Source organism: Oncorhynchus mykiss, chromosome 6 (assembly GCF_057628025.1).
Source record: "Oncorhynchus mykiss isolate SJ-2025 chromosome 6, ASM5762802v1, whole genome shotgun sequence".
Lineage (NCBI taxonomy): Eukaryota > Metazoa > Chordata > Actinopteri > Salmoniformes > Salmonidae > Oncorhynchus > Oncorhynchus mykiss.
The window spans coordinates 68,166,560-68,189,067 of NC_143027.1; the positions used below are offsets into that span (position 1 = coordinate 68,166,560).

The 22,508-nt window shown below is 42.5% G+C and overlaps 1 protein-coding gene across 4 annotated transcripts in view; it reads right to left on the reverse strand.

The window, feature by feature from the left end:
- The window catches only part of LOC110526419 (transcription factor 12), a 99,077-nt gene extending 76,777 nt beyond the window's left edge, over nucleotides 1-22,300 (reverse strand). For 2 of the 4 annotated variants that reach the window (XM_036980812.2, XM_036980809.2), the window contains exons 1-4: nucleotides 21,969-22,283; nucleotides 21,125-21,213; nucleotides 20,837-20,909; nucleotides 3,412-3,494 (exon numbers count right to left, since the gene is read on the reverse strand). In XM_036980812.2, the coding sequence (XP_036836707.1) occupies nucleotides 3,412-3,494; nucleotides 20,837-20,909; nucleotides 21,125-21,196 (228 nt within the window). In that variant the 5' untranslated portion in view covers nucleotides 21,197-21,213; nucleotides 21,969-22,283. Of the gene's footprint in view, nucleotides 1-3,411; nucleotides 3,495-20,836; nucleotides 20,910-21,124; nucleotides 21,214-21,968 lie in introns of all 4 variants that reach the window. The other 2 variants (XM_090238679.1, XM_090238680.1) reach the window with 2 other exon arrangements.
- Nucleotides 22,301-22,508: the final 208 nt, after the last annotated feature.

Sequence of the window (22,508 nt, forward strand, 5' to 3'; positions counted from 1 at the left end):
TCTCAGTCCTTTCCTCCTGGTCTTTTCTTCCCTGGTGGAGACAGCTGCCACAGAGCTGGAAAAGGCCAGCGAGGAGGGGCAGGTAGGGAGGACCAGAGAGAAGAAAGGCAGAGGGGATAATGGTCAGGGTGAGATCACACTACCCAGCCCACCCTGTGTCTGCTCCCCTGCGACCATTAGATCATCAATCACAGAACCCTCATCATTTACAAACACTGCTCGGCTACGTCGGCCCAGACACTAACACATGCTGTCACTGCGACCAACGGGCCAGTTACCGCCGGCTACATAACTGTCAAATCACTACTTAAGCATGCAGGCCACAGCTCCTGCCTTGCCCCTACTCCTTGCCACAGAGTTTAAAAAGTCATATCCTAGATGGAGTGTGGCGTCCCAGGTGAATGTGTGGCTGCGCCGTGGTGGCTTGGGGAGGCATGATACGGGCGTGATGGACGTGTGCGGGGTGAGTGTCGCGGCAGGGCTGGGGCATGCGGGCTGCGGGGCCTCCTGCATTGGCGGTGGGCACAGCTCCGGCTGTCAGGCGGCTGGCCTGCAGCCACAACTTCCCATGATACGTTGGCTGGCTGGAAGCCAAGGTCAGCACGGAGGGCTGTAGTCTGTTCACAGTCCACTAATCATACACTGCTATCTTGAAGCACCCAAGCAGGTCCCACTCGGACAGACACACTAAACTGAACTCTTTGAATAACAGAAACCCGCTTTTCCGAAAAGCGTTTCTTCTGAGAAACCTTGCTTAGTATGAGTTGCTGAACACAATTTATGAAACATTACAGTGAGAATTATGGAAATACGATTTTTGAGACAAAAGCTGAACTGTAGATAAGTGCTTGTCTACTGTTTAATGGATTTAAAGGGTTCTGTTCCTAGACTCCTCCCTGTCTTCAGGCTGGGCCAAACACACTGCTTGTCAGAGGAGGGGGGAGCTGGTGCATCGAAGTCAGGCGCAGGAGAGCAGAGATGAGTGGACAAAGCACTTTACTCAGGCAATTATTAAAACAGGATGCAACCGCGTCACAAAAACAAATGCCCAAAGAACAAGTGAGGCAGCAGAAAGTACACACAACCAAGTACAAAGTACCGGCTGCCACAAAGCACTGGTACAAAAAACAAAACCCGGCATTCACCAGCCGGAAGCGTACCAACCTGACAATAAACAATTTCACACACAGACATGGGGGGAACAGAGGGTTATATACACGACAAGTAATGAGGGAATGAAAACCAGGACAAAACAAATGGAAAATGAAAGGTGGATCGACGATGACTAGAAGACCGGTGAGGTCGACCGCCGAACGCCGCCCGAACAAGGAGAGGAACCGACTTCGGCAGAAGTCATGACACTGCTTGACCTAATACTCCCTGTCTTTCCAAATCAAATCTCAGATGAAGATCTAAACCACATCTCAAAATCAGAGGATGTCCTTCCTCTTATTTGGGAATAAGCACCATTGTGCTATAAATACCACTGGATAAGAACCAAGTAGTACTCAACACCTAGAGAGTATCTATGCATGTGTGCTGCTGCAGGCTATTTATCTGTGCACTCAGCACATTGCTAGTGAACATTGTAACTGCATTTTAGGTACACTGCTTCAACGTGAATATGGCGCAGGAGTGTGGGGGAGCAGAGGCACAAAGACATAGTCTGCACAGCCATGGTCTGTACGGACAGACAGAGTGATGAATGGACAGATGTACTGGTGCAGGCAGAGATCAAATGTGCCTGGGGATTAAAGAGATTGTCTCCATTCTCTTTGGTCAAAGTCATCCGGATGAACCTTTGACAGGCTGGACACCAGGCAGTGTATAGTTGCCTTTCACCATCAATTTGGTGTCCATACTCACTCTCAATTATGTCTACAAAATCTCCCAAATAGCATGCGCTGCCAATAACAAAAGAAATGGTTTGGTATAAGGTGTAAATTAAGAGAACCCTGCAATTTGCTGTACAGAGAAACTAGAAGAAATACCATCCCTATTAGGAGAATGGTTATTTCAGAGCAAGTCTTCTTCTCTGGCCTACATGAGTAATCACGTTGATAAAACACCTGTAAAACCTGGACAAACAACCCCATCTCTCTGGCTCTCTGGTATTTGTGTGTGCATCCGTGCGTATCTGTGTGAAGGTATGTGTGAAGGAATGTGTGAATGTATGTGGAAGTGTGTGTGTGTGTGTGTGTGTGTGTGTGTGTGTGTGTGTGTGTGTGTGTGTGTGTGTGTGTGTGTGTGTGTGTGTGTGTGTGTGTTTCCATGTTTGTGTGCACATGTGCAGTATATAGGCACAAACAGCTGTCTGCTTACTGATGCCCGTCCCTTGCAATGTCAGAAACGCTGATTTATATGCACCTAAAGCAAAGATATCTCAAACGTCTCCATCTTATAATTCGGATCAGGCAGCCGATGGAACCATAGCCTGTAGAGGTTCATTCGGGAAGGGCATTGGAAAATAAACAAGGTAATGTGGCCCGAGCAGACCTGACATTTAACTGATTTCTGATGGAAAGTGACAGGAGATTGACGTTAAATGAAATTCATACAGGGCACCCAGAACCACCATGGTGTAGGAGACAAACAACAAATAAAGAGACACAGAATAGATATTCACACTTTGAACAGAAATGCCATACGAACCAGTTGTGGTATGATTTCATGTCACGCATCATTCTATTTTTATCTCTTTGCATGATGCATGACAAATTCAACGCAACTGATCATGTATCAGAAATAACATTTGAATTACGGCCAAAATAATCATATGAGTCTGGAAATCCTAATGGAAAGAATGAATTAATCACTCGTTGCGGGTACTGAAATAATTTCTAAGGAATATTCATAACCTAATATAAACATTAGTCACAGTTATAATTTCAATCAACCAAAACGAACAATATTTCCATTGATGTCCACTACCATAAATATAGTTTGCACCTTAAATCCTAATATTGGCACAGATCTACAAATGGTGGAGTAATTTTCCCCAATTCAGAAATTCCACAATGTAGCCATAATGTCCCAAAGCACACAACATTAATCAGCTTCCCCTGACAAATGCTTAATATATCAGATTAGCGCAAATAATCCAATGCAAATGACAACATATTTAAACCTATCACTTAAGAGGATATTGGTGCCATGCAATTAGGTCATACTGGAAAAGAAAATTATGCCAATTACAGGTCACACAACATGACTGGTGCTCTCTCCCTCCCTGCCTCTGCAGTGAGCTGTGAATGTAACACGTTGATGTACTGAGTGTTAAATGATGTGGTGCAGAAAGGCCAGGCAGAGGGAGACAGAGAAGTGAGGTGAGAGAGACAGAGGAGTGAGGTGAGGGAGACAGAGGAGTGAGGTGAGGGAGCGCACGGAGAGTGAGTGGGCCGGTATTCTTACCCTGGAGGACTCGTAGGAGGGACTGGACGACTGGCCACCTGGGGCCCAGGAGGACGATGCCTGGCTCGGCCTCTCATCCATACCTGTCAGAAGAAGAGATGCACAACTCCATCAGCACAGTGTCCTCAGACTCCTTACCAACACACACACACACACACACACACACACACACACACACACACACACACACACAAACAGACTCTCTCTAATCTCACACTCACACACAAGAACACACACAGACATTTAACAGTTAGACAGAGCTGGAGTGACAGGTTACACATATAAACAAACACAGAAAGAGAGGGGCCATACAACACAGGACAGGAACCAGTGTACCCCTAGAGGAACTGAATTAGACACTATTCAAAATGTGATATAACAAATGAATTGCAAAGTTGCATTGCTATCCAAAAGTGATTGTTTTTAACATTTCTTTATGGCCTCTCCTGAATCAAAAGGCGAAGGCTGCAGTTAATCAAACAGGGCAGAGATATTTCACACGTCTAATGTCTCATAGCAACGGCCTCTCAGTTCTCCAGGGGCCTGGTTTAACAAAAGACATAACAGTGCATCTACAGTCATGTCTGTCCCTGGGCGAGCGAGCATGCTGCCATTCTCTTGGCAGGAGGACAGACGACAGAGCAGAGTAGAAGAACGTGACTAATCTGTTATACCTCTATTCAAAGGCTGTGCTGCCTTACGAGTGCCAGGCACATTTTCACGGCGTCATTTATTTTGGTTTACATAAATCACGGACAAAAAAATGTGCACTCCTTAGCATGTGTGCATGCTCAAAGTGTGCTTCAGAGCACTAGAGCTGGATGATTTGGCAGTGATGTATAGTCCAGCCCTGTCAAAACAGCTGAGAACTGAAACTTCCTAAAACTCATTTTAAAAAACTCCATGTTTCCAAAGACAGCAAAATAAAATAATAGATAAACAAATAAATCAATAAAGTTGACACAATTGCATGAATTCAACATCTGCTATGTGATGAACAAATATAATATCTGACCTTTGAAATTACATTTATGGGGCCTGATCAGTAAAGAGATACAATTCTGAGATTCTTCACGCTGTTTGAGCCAATATTGTTTTGTAGGTAACAGCATTCCACTCCCGGCCCCATGTAAGCTACATAATTGCAGGAGGGGGAGTAACGTCAACATTTTGCAAGTTATTGATTGTTCCCTTTGTCATTTCACCCTGCTTCAGAAAACTGCAATACCATTCATTTGATTTCGCCCTCAAATATAACAGATCAGATTTCAAGGAATTGTATATACAATGAATCAAATATAGCTATTGCAGGGAGTAAACAAACCTTTAAACCATAACACAGACTCTCAGAGGGCCTGTAATCCACTTTAATTTGTTTAAAATGTCTAAATGTTAGTGACAAAAAAACACAAGTCTTTGGTTGCCTGAACCGTGCCACTTGACCGCATGGCTGGGCACACACTAAACACCAGCTATCTGGGCACACACTAAACACCAGCTATCTGGGCACACACTAAACACCAGCTATCTGGGCACACACTAAACACCAGCTATTTGGGCACACACTAAACACCAGCTATCTGGGCACACACTAAACACCAGCTATATGGGCACACACTAAACACCAGCTAGCTGGGCACACACTAAACACCAGCTATCTGGGCACACACTAAACACCAGCTATCTGGGCACACACTAAACACCAGCTAGCTGGGCACACACTAAACACCAGCTATCTGGGCACACACTAAACACCAGCTATCTGGGCACACACTAAACACCAGCTATCTGGGCACACACTAAACACCAGCTATCTGGGCACACACTAAACACCAGCTATCTGGGCACACACTAAACACCAGCTATCTGGGCACACACTAAACACCAGCTATCTGGGCACACACTAAACACCAGCTATCTGGGCACACACTAAACACCAGCTATATGGGCACACACTAAACACCAGCTATATGGGCACACACTAAACACCAGCTAGCTGGGCACACACTAAACACCAGCTATCTGGGCACACACTAAACACCAGCTATCTGGGCACACACTAAACACCAGCTATCTGGGCACACACTAAACACCAGCTATCTGGGCACACACTAAACACCAGCTAGCTGGGCACACACTAAACACCAGCTATCTGGGCACACACTAAACACCAGCTATCTGGGCACACACTAAACACCAGCTAGCTGGGCACACACTAAACACCAGCTATCTGGGCACACACTAAACACCAGCTATCTGGGCACACACTAAACACCAGCTAGCTGGGCACACACTAAACACCAGCTAGCTGGGCACACACTAAACACCAGCTATCTGGGCACACACTAAACACCAGCTATCTGGGCACACACTAAACACCAGCTATCTGGGCACACACTAAACACCATCTAGCTGGGCACACACTAAACACCAGCTAGCTGGGCACACACTAAACACCAGCTAGCTGGGCACACACTAAACACCAGCTAGCTGGGCACACACTAAACACCAGCTAACTGGGCACACACTAAACACCAGCTAGCTGGGCACACACTAGACACCAGCTAGCTGGGCACACACTAAACACCAGCTATCTGGGCACACACTAAACACAAGCTATCTGGGCACACACTAAACACCAGCTATCTGCATTTGCATGAGTAGAACAAACAGGCCCTTTAGCGAGGGGAGAAGTAGACTTTTCCACAGTGAAAAAGAGCTAGGCCAACATCACACAATCACGATGTGCGGGCTAGACCCCGTGCCAAAGACAATGTAGAGGCCAGCCAATGTGAGGCTGGCAGAACTGCACAGAATGCAGCAGTCAACTCAACTCAACTCATGGCACCTTCATTGGCATACTCTAGCAATATACAGTAATACACTTTTTAAAAGTGAAACAATATGTTAACTACACATAATAATATAACATTCTAAAAGGGGGAAACGCTGTACTCCACACTAGCTGTAGCACTTGGCTCTGACTGTAGTGCAACCCTGCTTGGCTCTTTAGGGCACTAGTTGTCACCAGCTCCAGTCTCTAGACTCTGTCCTGACTGCCAGCTCCTGCCTGGGGCTCCAGGGTCCTCTCTCTACACACGACTACAGATATAGCTACACCAGCCAGGGACAACACAATATCACTATGCTTCACACTGATTGAGACAAACACAGAGCGGTAGAGTTGTCTTCAAATGAGGAGATAATGCTAAAATAGTCATCTACGGAATAGCAACGGAATGACACGTTTTGTTAAGCATTCTCTACAAATATAAATCTGTGAACGTGCTGGTTATATTATGAATATAAACACCAGTGGTATTTTCACAGATGTCGTTTTTGATTCTTCTGTGCTAAGCCGTTTCTTCAGGAGTATTTTTGTTCTCTAGCGAAACACTCAATCGAATCTGATGAAGGTAAATATGGCTGCTATTGATAGGTGAAATGTTAGGGAAAAGGACATGGGTTTTTATATCTACAGCACAGGGAAGTCCTTCTCTGAGGAGTAATGAGGTTTTTTGTCTTATATTTCTAATGTGGAATGCATTACTAATATCTCTGGAAGAAATATCTAAATGCACATCTGTGATGTCAATTCTAAGCTAACAGACAACAAGGCTTGAAAGAAAGTGGCCCAGGGACTCAGATCGGTTCCATTTGGCTTGGAAGGAAGGAACCGTCTCTCTGTGGTTTCTACTGTTATGAGTCAGCCGCTCCATTTAACCACCCACCAAATCACTGACAACCAACGTCATGAGACACTGCTACAGTAGCTGAGGTCACACACACACCAACAGTTAAGCAGATAAAAGACAGAGGCATACTATTACTGTAGCCTGACAAATGTATTATAAGATCAATTCCACGTGTCTGTATTTCATCCAGGTCTCATCTGCTCTTAATACAGTCCATATTCACCTACCATTCATCACTTTCATCACGTTTGAGGTGTAACAGGTTTTATGGAATAGGGCGCCCATGTCCTGCTGCTGGGAACAGAGAGGCTTCAGAGGTTCAGAGGTATGGCACGCAGACCTGTGAGCCCCATCTGTGGCAGCTCTGCTCTGCTCTGGAACAAACTCCATCATATATCCACTCCACTCCGCAACCCAGCACACTGGTCACACACTTAACATGGAATCATACTGCACTGCATTGACAGCCACATTGTCAGCTGTGCATGTGTGTGTGGCAAAGACCCTCTTCTAATTATTTCAGAACCCTAGTTCTCAATTATAGAATTGAACAGGAAATAGACAAAGACATTATGCAGATATGAATGCTTCAGTTTGACTAGTGGGATTTTGCTCTCTGACGTGCCCCCACTGTATAAACCTATGCCAAAGAATGTTAATTTACATGCAGTGTCTGTCGAGTAGAGGACTTAAATATGGATTTAACTTGGCACGGGCACTGCTCTGTGTGCAAATCTTTGTCTATCCTGTTTTCAAGTCTGGCAGTCATTAGATATCCTCCTTTAACTTTTCTTCTGTTTAGTATTTAGGAAGAAATCAAAGCAATTCTTTGTTCATTGATTAAAATAACATTTGAAGGGCACTCTGGATATAGGAGACTAACTCCTAAGAGAGGTCTTAGGTTGGCATACTTTTATGAAGCCCTTAGCAATAAAACAAAATAAAAATAACTGATCACAGTCAGTCACAGTCCTTCTTGTGATGTGCATTTCAAAATGCAGCCTGACACACAACCTGGTACTCATTTGCCTATAGTCTCTGTAGTCTCTGTAGTCTTTGTAGTTGTTGTAGTCTCTGTAGTCTTTGTAGTTGTTGTAGTCTCTGTATTCTTTGTAGTCTCTGTAGTCTTTGTAGTTGTTGTAGTCTCTGTATTCTTTGTAGTCTCTGTAGTCTTTGACGTCTCTGTAGTCTTTGTAGTCGTTGTTGTCTTTGTAGTCTTATTTGTTGTAGTCATTGTAGTCTCTGTAGTCTCCGTAGTCTTTGTAGTCGTTGTAGTCTCTGCGATGCAGCCTAGGAACAAAGTCAGATCCAGAACCTTCTTTTCTTTTCAGAATAGTCTAATAAAAACATCCTGTACCAGCTTTTAACATCAACAAAACAAGTTAAACTAAAAGCATTTCTAGGGTCTATAATCTTTTCGGTTTATAAAAATAAAGACGTTTTCTGCTAATATCCTTTCAGAGGTTACCGTTTCTTCAGAGGAAAACAATCTCCCAAAAATAAGGACAGGAAATGTCTTGCTGATCTACATGTATGCCTAGACCTAGCTGATCAATTCCTCAATGCATATCAACACCTCTATCTGCACTATTTAAAGAAATCTAGTGGCAAATATATTTACGGTTACACAGGAGCTCGGAAGAGAAGCTTAGGAGCATCGTTAAAATCACACCCTTTCTCACAACATCCTAGGCACTGAATTCTTTTTTTTTAAGTGAGATTGTCACAACAGTAAAAATGTCACACAACAATTGAACGCTAGTAGCTAACATTCCTACATTTCATCTGCTATCTTACTACATAAATGCTACATAACTGTATGGAAACTCAACATCTTGAAAAACAAAATGTATACATCAAAGAAATTACAACATTGTTTATTTACAGATTTATGGATAGAGACTGAATACAGACAAACGACTCATTGTAACTCTGCTTGAGCTAGTAAGAACATTTAATCCAAATAAGCCACACTAAACATTGGAACTGTGTCAAAGTGCAAAATACAAATAAAATCTACAGCATAATTTAAATGAGGTAGCCTGAACAGCAAATGTTTAGCCTTATGAGTAACCTCACATGCAACCACATATTCCACAGTCACTGAGCAGTGCTATTATGTTCTGAGTACTCTGTTCGAGTGAACAGAGGTGTTCAGTGTGGGGAACCGGAGCTTACATCACTGCCAACTGACTGTCAGGAACAAACACGTAATATCCTCCACGTCTCAAATCAAACACGTGAACACAACTTTGAATTGGAGGGCAAATATTTATCTTGGCAATGTCTGCTCTCCTCTGTAGTTTAACTGTTGAGCAGGTGTCCACATCCCCTCAGACATACAGTCAAAAGGGCCTCGCACCGAGTGTTCAAACGGACCCTGTTTTCTGGCAAATACCACTGAAAAAAGAAATGCATTTGTTACTTCACACAGCTGTGAACGACCACTGCAAAAAACAACAAGCACACCAGACGCGACATCACAAAGCGATGTCCAAGTCATTCGGCAGAACTGAGAACACAGTTTTTCTTTGCCAAATTGCTAGGAAACCAAACATTCAGACCAAGCGGGCATCGCTTGTGGAATCACTGCGGGCTGCAATCAATATGGACCTACAGGGAAGCAACATCGTAAATGATGGCAAACAGTTGTGGCTGCCGATGCATTACCATGTCTTTACCAGTTGTGCTCTGCCTCCTCAAGAGAGGAAATACGTCCTTTAAATAGTCTAGGAGTGAAACATCAATACAGAAAGAAAACGTACACAAGCTAGCCATACTTCACCTTACATGACTGAATCTACAGTGGGGTTAAAATAATAAACTAAACATTCTCAGAATCTTAAATAATGATCACTACGCTCAACTGACATTTGTCAAAAAGCAATGAAGGCATCAGGTATAGTAATGGATTTTTGATTAATTGTTCAAATAAGTAAACAATACGGTGATTATTTCATGGTAGTGACCATTATAAAAATCGGACAAAAAAAGTCACCCCCTCACAATTAATATTTCTAATAGACTACCACTACTACAACTGCCTAGGCTCACCAGCCTGTTAATTGAATTAAGTCTAATTTGTGCAATGTAAAACTTTCCCATACACATGTAGCAATGAGAGGTTTGTCAGAGCTAGTGCAGTAGTGTCTTCATTAGACAGACTCTCTCTCTGCACTGAGATCCAGTCATCCACAAAGCGCTGTCACAGACAGAGGCCTTGACAAGCAAATGACAAGACGCTTCTCCTTCGGGATCCCCTCCAACTCCAAGCAAACAGTCGTAAGGCAGGCAGCAGGCAGGTTAATAAGACATGCTGTAGCGATAGATAGATATACATTTTAATTCGTCACGGTATCTTTAATGAAACGCATCAAACAAGAGTGCCTGCAACCAAGCAACCAAGTCTGCCACGGTGCACAGCTTGAGCTGATTTGACTGTATGCAAAGAAGGGAGCTATTTTCGGTTGTTCACTTCCAATCTAACAGCTACTCTCTCATGTCACATGGAGACCGGCTCGGCTCGCTGCGAGGGACAACCCCTCACTGGGGCTGTGTGTGTGTGTTGGAGTACCCTAAACTGTTCACAACTCACATGGAAGTAGTCAAAAAATACATTTTGACTGTGTGCAGAGAAATACAGTATCCACATTTTCATGCCATCATACCATTTCTCCATACCGGGGTATACAGTATTATCGAATGTGCACACAAGGGGTGCTAATCCCCCCCCCACTCCCCCCCACCTGGCACAAAACCATTTAGGCAACATGGATCTTGATCTAGGATGGGATTGAATGTCTCTGCTGTAACCAAGAAGCTTGATCTTGACATCTAGCCACTTAGCTAGCAAGTTAGCAAATCAAATGCATAGCCGGAGCCCTGAGCTGGATATAAATTATTTGATACATGTTAGATTTCTTATAGTTATATTTAACTTATAATTAGTAATAAGCAGTGGGGTAGCACGTACTTTGGCAGACCACGCGACCCCCCCCCATTTTTATTTTTATATATATATATATATTGAAAATCATACCGTCGGTATTTCGAAATACCCCAGTATACGGTATATCGCCCAAGCCTAATATCAACATTGTCAAATGTCATCAAATTACACCATAATTACTATCAATTTCATAATTTGTTTTATACTTAGTGATTTTAATTTGTAGAAATATCTCTAGGTAGGCAGAGGTATGGAGCCGGCGAAGCTGCAGTATTTGCCCAATGTCCCCCTGCTGAGCACACACAACCGATGGCCTCTTCAAATTCATGTCATTAACAGGCACGAAGGAGAAACCGCAATTTCCCTCTGTTCAAGCTGCAGTTGGGTTCATGTTTGTTTTGCTATCTCTGTTTCTCTGGCACACTTCGGAGGGGCCTTGAAGGGTCCTGGCAGTGCAGTTCTGCTGCATTTGTCTGGGTATGCCCAGTTCAGACGCATTAATCCAAACTCTCATTCCCTGCAATTTCCACACTTCCTTCCTGTGCTGCTGCCTGCGCCCCTCGCCATATGTTCACAGTGGCTTACGGAGGAAAGGTGCTTTTTCCTCTCGAGGAGCTGGAGCACGCAGGCTAAAGAGATGAGGAATTTATCTCAGCTATAACATAAACTGCCAGAGTGCAGTAGTTATGCAGAATAAATTTGTTTCTAATTTAACATAAATCAATTTCCCTTAGGTTTTTAGTTAGTAACGTGCATCTAAAATGTTTACAAACACCAAATCCACTCATATTTCATTCAAATGGCAAAAGGCCTTGGACTGGTTGAGAAACAGTTTAACTAGGCATAGTGGCAGACTAAATGAGCTAAGTGCTCTAATACTGCTACGCAATAATATTTCAAGTGATATTACATCAACAACAAAAAAGACTCATAATTGCAGACTCAATTTACACTAGAACCTGTACTGTAAAAATCCTCAAATTGCAATTCACTCAGCAGAAAGGTTAACTACAGAGAAGTGCCCTCGTGTGGTCATACAAGCAGACAAGTCATATCTCTTTATTCATTCACCGTGCGTGGATCTTTTTAGGGTGAAACAAACACGGGAGCACAAAAGGATTAGCCTACCACACCAGCGGGTTCCTGCAATCAGCAGCGTGTTTATTACATCAGGAGGACTTTGTTTTATTGAGCTGCTCATTAGTAGGTTTAATCAGAGTCGTGTCTTATGACTGTTCTAACAGCACTATCAGATCCCTCATCAGAGGGCTGAGTACTATCTCACACACACACACACACACACACACACACACACACACACACACACACACACACACACACACACACACACACACACACACACACACACCCACACACACAGCTGAGAGCTGAGAGACAATGAGAAAAATGGTAGGAAACACACACATCTTTACTGAAATTAAAGCACACGAAAACACAATGAAGAATGTAGCTAGCGTTCCCCCATATAGCTTCTGATACAGAGTCCCTTCTCATTCCTGTGCTCCTAGCCATGAATTAGCCAACATGGCAGAGGAAGGCCCATCGAGTCCCACTCCTCTGCCTCCAACTACAGTGCTGAATATAACACAGGCCCTGGTAGGCAGTGGACTGCACCGGAGCCAAACGTTCCCCTCATTCTCCCCTGGCCCTGACACCAATGGCAGGGCTGTCAGCACAGCAAGCTACTCTCACGCTTCTCATAGGAGGGGGACAGCAGGCTTTCCTGACTAATTTGGGCTTGTGTGATCTTCTCTTCCTCGTGACGTGTTTTCTAGTGATGAAGATGAACATGTGGGAGTGAGAGAGCCCTTCTTTGGTATCAAAAGTGAATTAACATGATGGGACGATATTAATGATGTAATAAAGTAAGTGACAGCCAATTAGAGCGCATGACCAGTGCCCCTCTGCTGTCCCATCTGCTTCACAGTCAGAGAGGATCCTGGGACGGGGCCAAAAGGAGGCTGGAAAAACGACAAGCTCTCTCAATTTATTAACTCACTTTTCATCACCCTTTTTGATCAATGTTGATTAGCACAAATAATCAAAAAGCTATTTTAAGTATCCTGGACCTAACTGTCAAATAATAAGTGATTCATATTTCAGTCTTCTAGCTCAGTAATAATTATTAGATTTGCAGGAAGGGAACATATTCCCAGCTGAGAGACAATGAGAAAAATGGTAGGAAAGCACACAGTGCAGTGTCATCAGTATTTCCTTCAAATCCTGTTATTTTTATTAATCTGCAATAACAATAAAATGTTAATGTATTGCCATTTATGATGTAAAGGATGTAACACGTGTAACTGCTTCCTCTACCTCATTCAATAATGTAACAAAGCCAAAGAGAAAATGATTTCCCTTCATTACAATAATTACCATGGTAACAAACAAAATGAGGTTGCATGAATTGAAAGTTGAGAGCTTTACAAAAGATTTAGCTTGAGTCCGTCGCCTTTAATTTATTACTGTAAATCCTTCAAAAGACAAATTAAAACCAGGAACAAATCAGTGGCACACAGTAATCCTCAAGTATTTTAAAAGAGGAGAGATTGAACTTCATTTTGGATTGGTATTTTGCACAGCACAGCAACAAAATATTTCAGACCTCAGACCTAAAAATAACATGCCACATTCACTGCAAATGCAGTTGCAACCAAATCTATACATAGGAGAGGCTGGCCCAGCCACTGCTGAGGGATTAGGCCTACACAACAATGACTTGGACTCATCAGCATTTTCTACATCTGAAATGGAAATCCTGACAAATGTATCAAGCCTCAGGTCACGGTCAGGGTTATCCTCACAAACTAGCCACAACACCTGAGAAAGTGTGTGAGTGTGCGTGCCGCGTGTACCGTGTGTGTTTGTTTGTTCGCGCGCACGCACGCAGGCGAGAGAGAGAGAGAGAGAGAGAGAGAGAGAGAGAGAGAGAGAGAGAGAGAGAGAGAGAGAGAGAGAGAGAGTTTATGAGTGTGGGAAAGAGTGAAAGAAGCAGAGATGCCCCATTGTGCAACAATCCACTCTGTGATCTTCAAAACCACTAGAACAAAACATGACCCTATGATGGAAACCTATCTGATAAGGACAATTATTTGGTATGCTTTTTGGCAAGGCAGTGGTGTACATAGTCTGATTCCTGCATTTAAATCCCCCTCCCCTCAACACCTGCACAGAGTGACCAAACAGACAATTTCCTTATCATACCTTCCATCTTTAAACACAAATAGGACATTGCCAGTGAAGAAACCCAAACAGCTAGGTAGGCAGAAAAGGAGCTGTAATAAAAACAGTGATAGTAGAGGGGTGGCCACTCCCTCCTAGCCTGCATCCCTCCCTCCTTTTGAGATCCTGAGTAGATATGGTTAAACTGGTAAAGGGCCAGTCCCCAACTCAGCATCCCAGCAGTTCCCCAGGGTACCCCCAGTAATGCTCTGTCCAGGGCTCTGACTCCCACAGGGGCCTGGTAGATCAAACAGGGGATCATTACTCATTCCTTCCCACTAACCCCTGCTCTGTTATTCCCAATCGAAGCCCTGCACGCTCCCAGGCGCATCACTGACACCACACGGCAGGCCCGGCTGCATGCGATGGCCACGAGCTCCCAGATCATTAGACGAGGACAACCCACCCCTCCTCCTCCCGCTGCTGCCCCCAGATACGTCCTCAGAGAGTAGGGCCAGTCATTTGTGGTCAGGATGGAGGTAGGTAATGCTATTGCATCAATGTACTGTATTTGGGAGTTAAAACGAACAGACATCCTGTGCTTCAGCAGCAGGTGTTCCCAAAGCATGCATGCATACATACATACATACACACATACATACATACATACATACATACATACATACATACATACATACAGATACAACTCACTACCTCAGTCCAACACCTAACACTGTGTCCATTCAGACTACATCAGCCAGAGGTCAGGCACAGATAAGCAGGAATAGAAATATATCTCTGCCTGGTTTTAAATCCAGCTGCCTCAAGTCACAATAATGGTTGTTTGGTCCCCACCAACTAAGTGCCTTCACAACTTAATACAACATCAAATACATGGTAATAAATTGCTCATTTAAAAAATGAATTGGAATCCACATCAAAGGAGCCAAGTCAGATGTACAACACCAACTTTCTTCAATCAAAATAATGACAGTCTAGGAGAAGCCTGATCGTAATCTACCGCATATTGGGTGACTGAAGACATTATTTGAATGCTTTTCCTCTTGGCAGACCTGCAAAAAAAGATGCAAAAGCTGTGCCAAGTCACCTGCCTTCAAAGGACTTCCATCGCTATGGCAACAGCACAGTTCTCCATAACCAAGTCAGGAGCTGACCTGTGATACATAAATGAGAGATGTCCAAACTCTCCCTGAATCTTCCCTCCAGTGGCGGGTGGGAGGCCCAGTCTGCCAGGGGAGGGTACCCATTTGAAGGCATCACAAACGCAGTGTGGCCCAATGGTTCACAGAGCAGCCGGCAGGTTATCTAAAAATAACCTGACGTCTCAGAAAAAAAAGATTCCTTCAGCAATACAATCAAAGGCGTAAAACATGAAATGAAGTTTATCAAACTAAAGCTTGCTATAAGACCTGATCATATTTCTAAAAATGAAATAAAACATTTATTTTATTTTTATATAGTCTAGAATTTTTTCATGCATCTTTTGTAAAAAAGGAGTTCTAAGACTACAAACTCAAATGAGATGATCAAAACAATGAGAGCCTATGAGAAATGAAATCAGTCAAAAGGAGAACTGGAGTGAGAAGCATGTCAAGGTACAACAGCTTCCGTGAGCAAAATAAAATAAAAGATTCAGCTCAGTCCTTCTTTAAGAACCTCAGTTGAAAGCTACTGTTGTGGTTACATATATTGAATCTGTTTGAACTAATCCATTGTAGAAGAAAAATGCATGCTTAAATTGAAGACCGACTTAGCAGTTGCTTTAAACAAAAAATACAACATTCCAAATCCTTTGAAAATGCTTTGAAGATAAGCTGCGTTCAAGATTAGTTTTGTCACCTTTTATATCTTCACACATTGTGACATGTACAGTGGAGAGGTTTCTGTGTGTGTTAAATTATCTTAAAATGCAAGCTGGGTACTTCTGCAAGTTCTAAGTCTTCTGACTGAACAAAACAATCCTTGCTTAATAATTATGAATGAGAATAAGTCATATTCTTCAACACTGTATTAATAATTAATCAGCAGATAATAATATTTTCTAATCCATGGGGATAAATGCTGAAGAAAGAGCTTTAAACTGAGAGAAAGTTTGCTCAAGTGGAAGGAAACTGCAGTGTAAGTCTATCACTAGCATATCATTTAAATTAAATTCACAAAAAGTACTGTAAATATAATTTAACAGTTCTGACATCCTTGTAACATCCTTATACAACTTCGCTTCATCTATTCTGTAAACAAGCGAATGGTAACATGTGGCACATTCTTTGAATTGACTACAGGCCAACCAGGAATACCAACCAGGACCATTCTAAACAAGATGGGATAAATAAACATAATTACAGGAAGGCAACATCGCAGGTGAAATGTATCATAAATTCTGTTCAGGTAGTCAACCCGCAGTAGGAGCAGAAATATTTGCCTCAGTCTGTCCCTCTAGGAGCAATAACAACCCAAACATAATTATGGCTTTTCTGATTCTTGGCTGACTTCTACAGCAAGTCTAAAGTAAATGGAACAGAGAGAGCAAACCATGATCTGAAAATATTCCTAATATAGCTCACCAAATATAAAAGTGCCTCAGTGAGCTCTGAAGCAAGCTAACTGAGCAGCTTGGACATAGATGTTAACGTAAGTATTGCCTCATGCAGAACATTCCATTTGAGGTATCAGTGGTTTCTAGTTTACTACTTACTTTAGGTCAAGGAGTATAGCAAGCTTGGAAAGCTTGGAACAGACAGGTGTGTGACTGTGACACACATAAAAAGCCTCATGGAGACTCAGGCCAAAACATATCCCACATACTATATTTTGCTGGAAATAGAACAAAAGCAGAATCCACATAAGCCTCTACAAAACATGGCTCAATTCTTGTGACTTTTCTTACTGACTAAATAAATACCACCCGGCATTTCAGCCATGACGATGAGCTTTGATGGGAAAAACAGTCTATGAACAGGCTCTATTTCTTTTCTATTCTAAACAAAAAGCAGCATGCTGATGCTGGTCTATTTTGGAAGCCACAGAGTGCATGCCCAACACATCAGGCTTAAAAGTGTCTGGTCACATGATGTCCATGAATGCCATGCTATATTAAATTCTAAAGCACACCGCAGAGTTTACTGAGTTCAATTCTCCCACTTCTCACATTAGGAATTCAGAAAAGGAGTTCCTTTGTAACACTTGAATTGAAGCAACATTCTATTTTATATTTATTTATGGTGGGGCAAAATGGAAAGTATGATCACTGAAACAGAAGTAGGCCAATTCAGCAACACTTTACATAGCATTAGCTACATAGAGCGCAATTAAAGGATGGTTGGGAATATATTTGACATAAGATAAACAGACTCAAATTGATATATATTGATAATGCTCTGTATATTTGTTAATACTTATGAATGCACAGTGATTGCTTTACCCAAACTGATTTATGAAAGTGCAAGTATATACAGTGCCAGCAGGTAGCCTAGTGGTTAGAGCGTTGGACCAGTAACCGAAAGGTTGCTGGATTGAATCCGCAAGCTGAAAAGGTAAAAGTCAGTCATTCTGCCCCCGAGCAAGGCAGTTAACCCACTGTTCCCCGGGTGTTGCGGATGTTGAGTAAGACAGCTCCCCACACCTCTCTGATTGAGAAGGGTTGGGTTAAATGCGGAAGATACATTTCAGTTGAATACATTCAGCTGTACAAGTGACTAGGTTTTCCCTTCGGAAGGTATTCAGACCCCTTGACTTTTTCCACATTTTGTTACGTTTCAGACTTATTCTAAAATGGATTAAATAAATAACAATCCTCAGCAATCTACACACAATACCTCATAATGAAAAAGTGAAAACATGCTTTTAGACATTTCTAAAAATGTATTAAAATAAAAAAAACAGAAACCTTATTTACATAAGTATTCAAACCCTTTGCTATGAGACATGCAGTTGAGGTCCGGTGCATCCTGTTTCCATTGATCATCCTTGAGATGTTCCTACAACTTGTATGGAGTCCACCTGGGGTAAATTATATTGATTGGACATGATTTGGAAAGGCACACACCTGTCTATATAACGTCCCACAGTTGACAGAACCAAGCCACAAGGTCAAAGACATGGTACTTAGAGAACAGAGACGGGATTGTGTCGAGGCATAGATCTGGGGAAGGGTACCACAACATTTCTGCAGCATTGAAGGTCCCCATTGAAGGTCCCCTCCATCATTCTTAAATGGAAGTAGTTTGGAACCACCAAGACTCTACCTAGAGCTGGCCGCCCAGCCAAACTGAGAAATTGGTGGAGAAGGGCCATGGTCTGGGAGGTGAACAATAACCTGATGGTCACTCTGACAGAGCTCTAGAGTTCCTCTGTGGAGATGAGAGAACCTTCCAGAAAGACAACCATCTCTGCAGCACTCCACCAATCAGGCCTTTATGGTAGAGTGGCCAGACGGAAGCCACTCCTCAGTAAAAGGCACATGACAGCCCGCTTGGAGTTTGCCAAAAGGCAGCTAAAGTCTCTCAGACCACGAGAAACAAAATTCTCTGGACTGCTGAAACCAAGATTGAACTCTTTGGCCTAAATGCCAAGTGTCATGTCTGGAGGAAATCTGGCACCATCCCTACGTTGAGGCAATGTGGTGGCAGCATCATGCTGTGGGGATGTTTTGCTGCAGCAGGGACATGGAGACTAGTCACGATCAAGGCAAAGATGAACGGAGCAAAGTGCTGAGAGATCCTTAATGAAAACCTGATCCAGAGCGCTCAGGACCTCAGACTGGGGCAAAGGTTCACCTTCCAACAGAACAACGACCCTAAGCACACAGCCAAGACAACACAAGAGTGGCTTTAGGACAAGTCTCTGAATGTCCTTGAGTGGCCCAGCCAGAGCCCAGACTTGAACCTGATCGAACATCTTTGGAGAGACTTGAAAATATCTGTGCAGCAACGCTCCCCATCCAAACTGACAGAGCTTGAGAGGATCTGCAGAGAAGAATGGGAGAAACTCCCCAAATACAGGTGTGCCAAGCTTGTAGCGTCATACCCAAGAAGACTTGAGGCTGTTATCACTGCCAAAGGTGCTTCAACAAAGTACTGAGTAAAGGGTCTGAATACTTACGTAAATGTGATATTTCCGTTTTTTTATACATTTGCTTACATTTCTAAAAACCAGTTTTTTCTTTGTTATTAGGGGGTATTGTGCGTAGATTGATGAGGGGAAAAAACAATTTAATCAATTTTAGAATTAGGCTGTAACGTAACAAAATATGGAACAAGTCAAGGGGTCTGAATACTTTCCGAAGGCCCTGTACTTAAAGCATCAATTCCGCACTGACTTGACCTGGATCCCAAGCTCTTTACTTCTGTGGAGGCAGCACCCAGAATGGGTAGTGAGGATGCAAAGTACTCTGAAAAACATCCTAACACTTCCCAGCCTTTTCACAAAAGTTCCCTTTTGGCTTCATTGTCTTGCTGTTCAGTACATTGTCTTGCTGTTGTTTCCACTAAAAGTGTGTCCTTTAGAACTAACGACAAGGCAAGGATTTGTTGTTTTACGCAAAACAAGTATTGAGGAGGCATAATGCTTGATTGTGCTGTGGATTAATGTCCTGGAGCCTTTACAGCAAAGAAATTATCCACATAAAAGCAGGGAATTTAAGCAACCCTTATTAAAACATCTACGACAATGAAGCAAGATGCATCAACCTAAACAGCCCACTTCTGCATGAGAAATGCTCCTGGCTAAAAGTACACTACATCAGCTCACGACTTCTAGTCATTGAGCCTGTGAGATAGAGATAGATGTGTGAAGGCCACATGAATGGCCAGGTCTTTAGGGACATGGGGCTGAGGAACTCACTCCCTTTTTCAAATAGCTCAGCACTGGGGGAAGGACACATGCATATGAAACACCACTTAATGCTGTAACCCCATACTGTACTTACTACACAACTGATAGACATTGGATATCTTTGGTACAGCTTTTATATGGTGCACAAATCTAGGGAGCAATATATCACAAACACAATCAATGCCCCACTGTCAATATGAGCAAAATTGATCTTGATGTCATAATCAATAGAAAATGGGTATGCGAAAAAGCCACAGAGCTCTTTTTGCACACAAAACACAAGGAAGGGTTATAAAGTAGTGCTAATTAAAATGATACTACACTGTCATAGCTGTTAGGTCGATAAGTATTCTTTCACATATGTAAAATAAGGCTAAACCATTCCTTATTTCCACATCTTTACAGCAGTCAGTCCAGGTGGAGGTGGCATGTTTCACACGCAAGATGTGTGGAGTGCACACACAGACAGACACACACAGACAGACACACACACACACACACACACACACACCGCTAAGGCGGGAAATGAATAGTAATACTATGTTTAATATGAAACCTTCCTCCTTTGGCTTTTCACAAAATGAATAACTTGAATATCCAAAATGCAGTGGGAGACATCAGGAACACTCATATGAACAGATTTCAAACAGCAGTGGTTAGACAAGACACAACAGGGGGAGAGACAGGGCCAGAACAGAACAGAACAGAGGACATATTCAAATAGGTTTCTGGGATAAAATCCTACCTGGTGCACTGAACTGGCTGCTTCCAAGAGTGGTTGGTCGGTTTTTCCCACTATTTACAGGTGGAGAAAACATCTACCAGAAGAAAAGAAATGGTCTGAAAAATGTGACTGAGACAAATTAATATTTAGCCTTTGATAATCATGCATCTGTTACAAGCTGTTCAGACGTCCTGTGTTTCATAATCAATTTCTTCACTGGAGAGACATTGACTGATATAGAATAAAGTGGGCTAAATAACAAAAAATAAAACATTATAAAAAAGATAGTTAGATAGATAACTGTCCTACCGCGCTAAAATCCAGCAAGTCACTCAATTCCTTGTCTGTGCCGATTGCGGCAATCCGCTGTTGAGGATTCATCCTGCCAATCTTTAGACCTAAAGAAGAAACAGATTGTTTGCGTAGGTCCAATTATTATTGTTTTTTTTTTATTGTCCTAATTCCTTGATTTAAAAAAAATTATCCAATCAATAACGAACTTCAGTAAAGTGCAATCTCATTCTAGATTCCGACTGAAATTGACAAGGAATATTCCCAGAACACGTCGGTTCCGAAAATAAATCTGCACAGTGACCCTTGACATTGCTGTGCGAGTTAATTGATCAAAGGTAGGCTACTGCAACAACCGATGAAAGTAATTGTAATTGACCCCTTGTCATCCACGGTTGAACGCTCCCTTTTAGAAAATGTTATTGCACATTATGTAATCTGAACAGAATGAAAAGGAAAAGGTAGCCAATACGTGGTAAGGAAATTCCATCTACTTGGAATGGTACAGACACATTGAAAATGCTTGGCGCTGCGTGTAACACCAGTGACACACGGAGACCTGCAGCATCGTTTTTCAAATGTTTATGACTCCCCAAACGCTACATTTGTATCAATCTTCCGCGACAGACTAAATTACAAAATAACGAACCTACTGTAGATTTTTAAATCACGGCTTAATAATAAGCTATACAATACGTTGATTTGCAATAGTCAGTGATGAGCCACGAATTCGATGTGTTATTAAATAGAAAGTGAATTTGCATGTTAAACAAAAACAGAAAATCCACCAATATGCTGTAGGCTACAGATTTAGGCTGTGTAAAACGCCCTTTCAAGTAAAAGTAGTAAAGCAAATGCCAACCCTTTACTCCATACCAGCTCCAGTCTCTTGTATCCCAACTTCTTTCACCCAGTCCGAAACCTTTTTTGACAAACTCACTACAATATTTTACCTTTTCCCCTTTAAAATTCCAACTAGGGCGATCGGGTGTGGTAGTATGGAGCTTCGTTTTCCTGTAACGCGTCTCAAATACTGTAAAATAGTGGTTTAGGTTGTAATATTTAGCTAAATATCCCCTATATGTCACTTGCGAGTTAACCTTATGCAGACAGACATTTTTGCTTCGCAAAAACCTCAGCACCACAATGACATTCTGTGTTGTATCCTTCCGCTGAAAACAGTGAAACGATATCCCCGGCCTAGCCTACTACAGACACCACGCGGAGTGGTAGGAGATGACAGTAGTTGAGAGGACCCATCATATTACATTTATCCGGTCTTAATCAATCATTAGGCACAATTATGTGAGACTAGAACAAATAGATCGAAACCAGATTTTGTAAGTTGTGTCAATCAGAGCATTGGTGTAATGAAAGGTATTGGTGCAGGAGTCTGGGGATA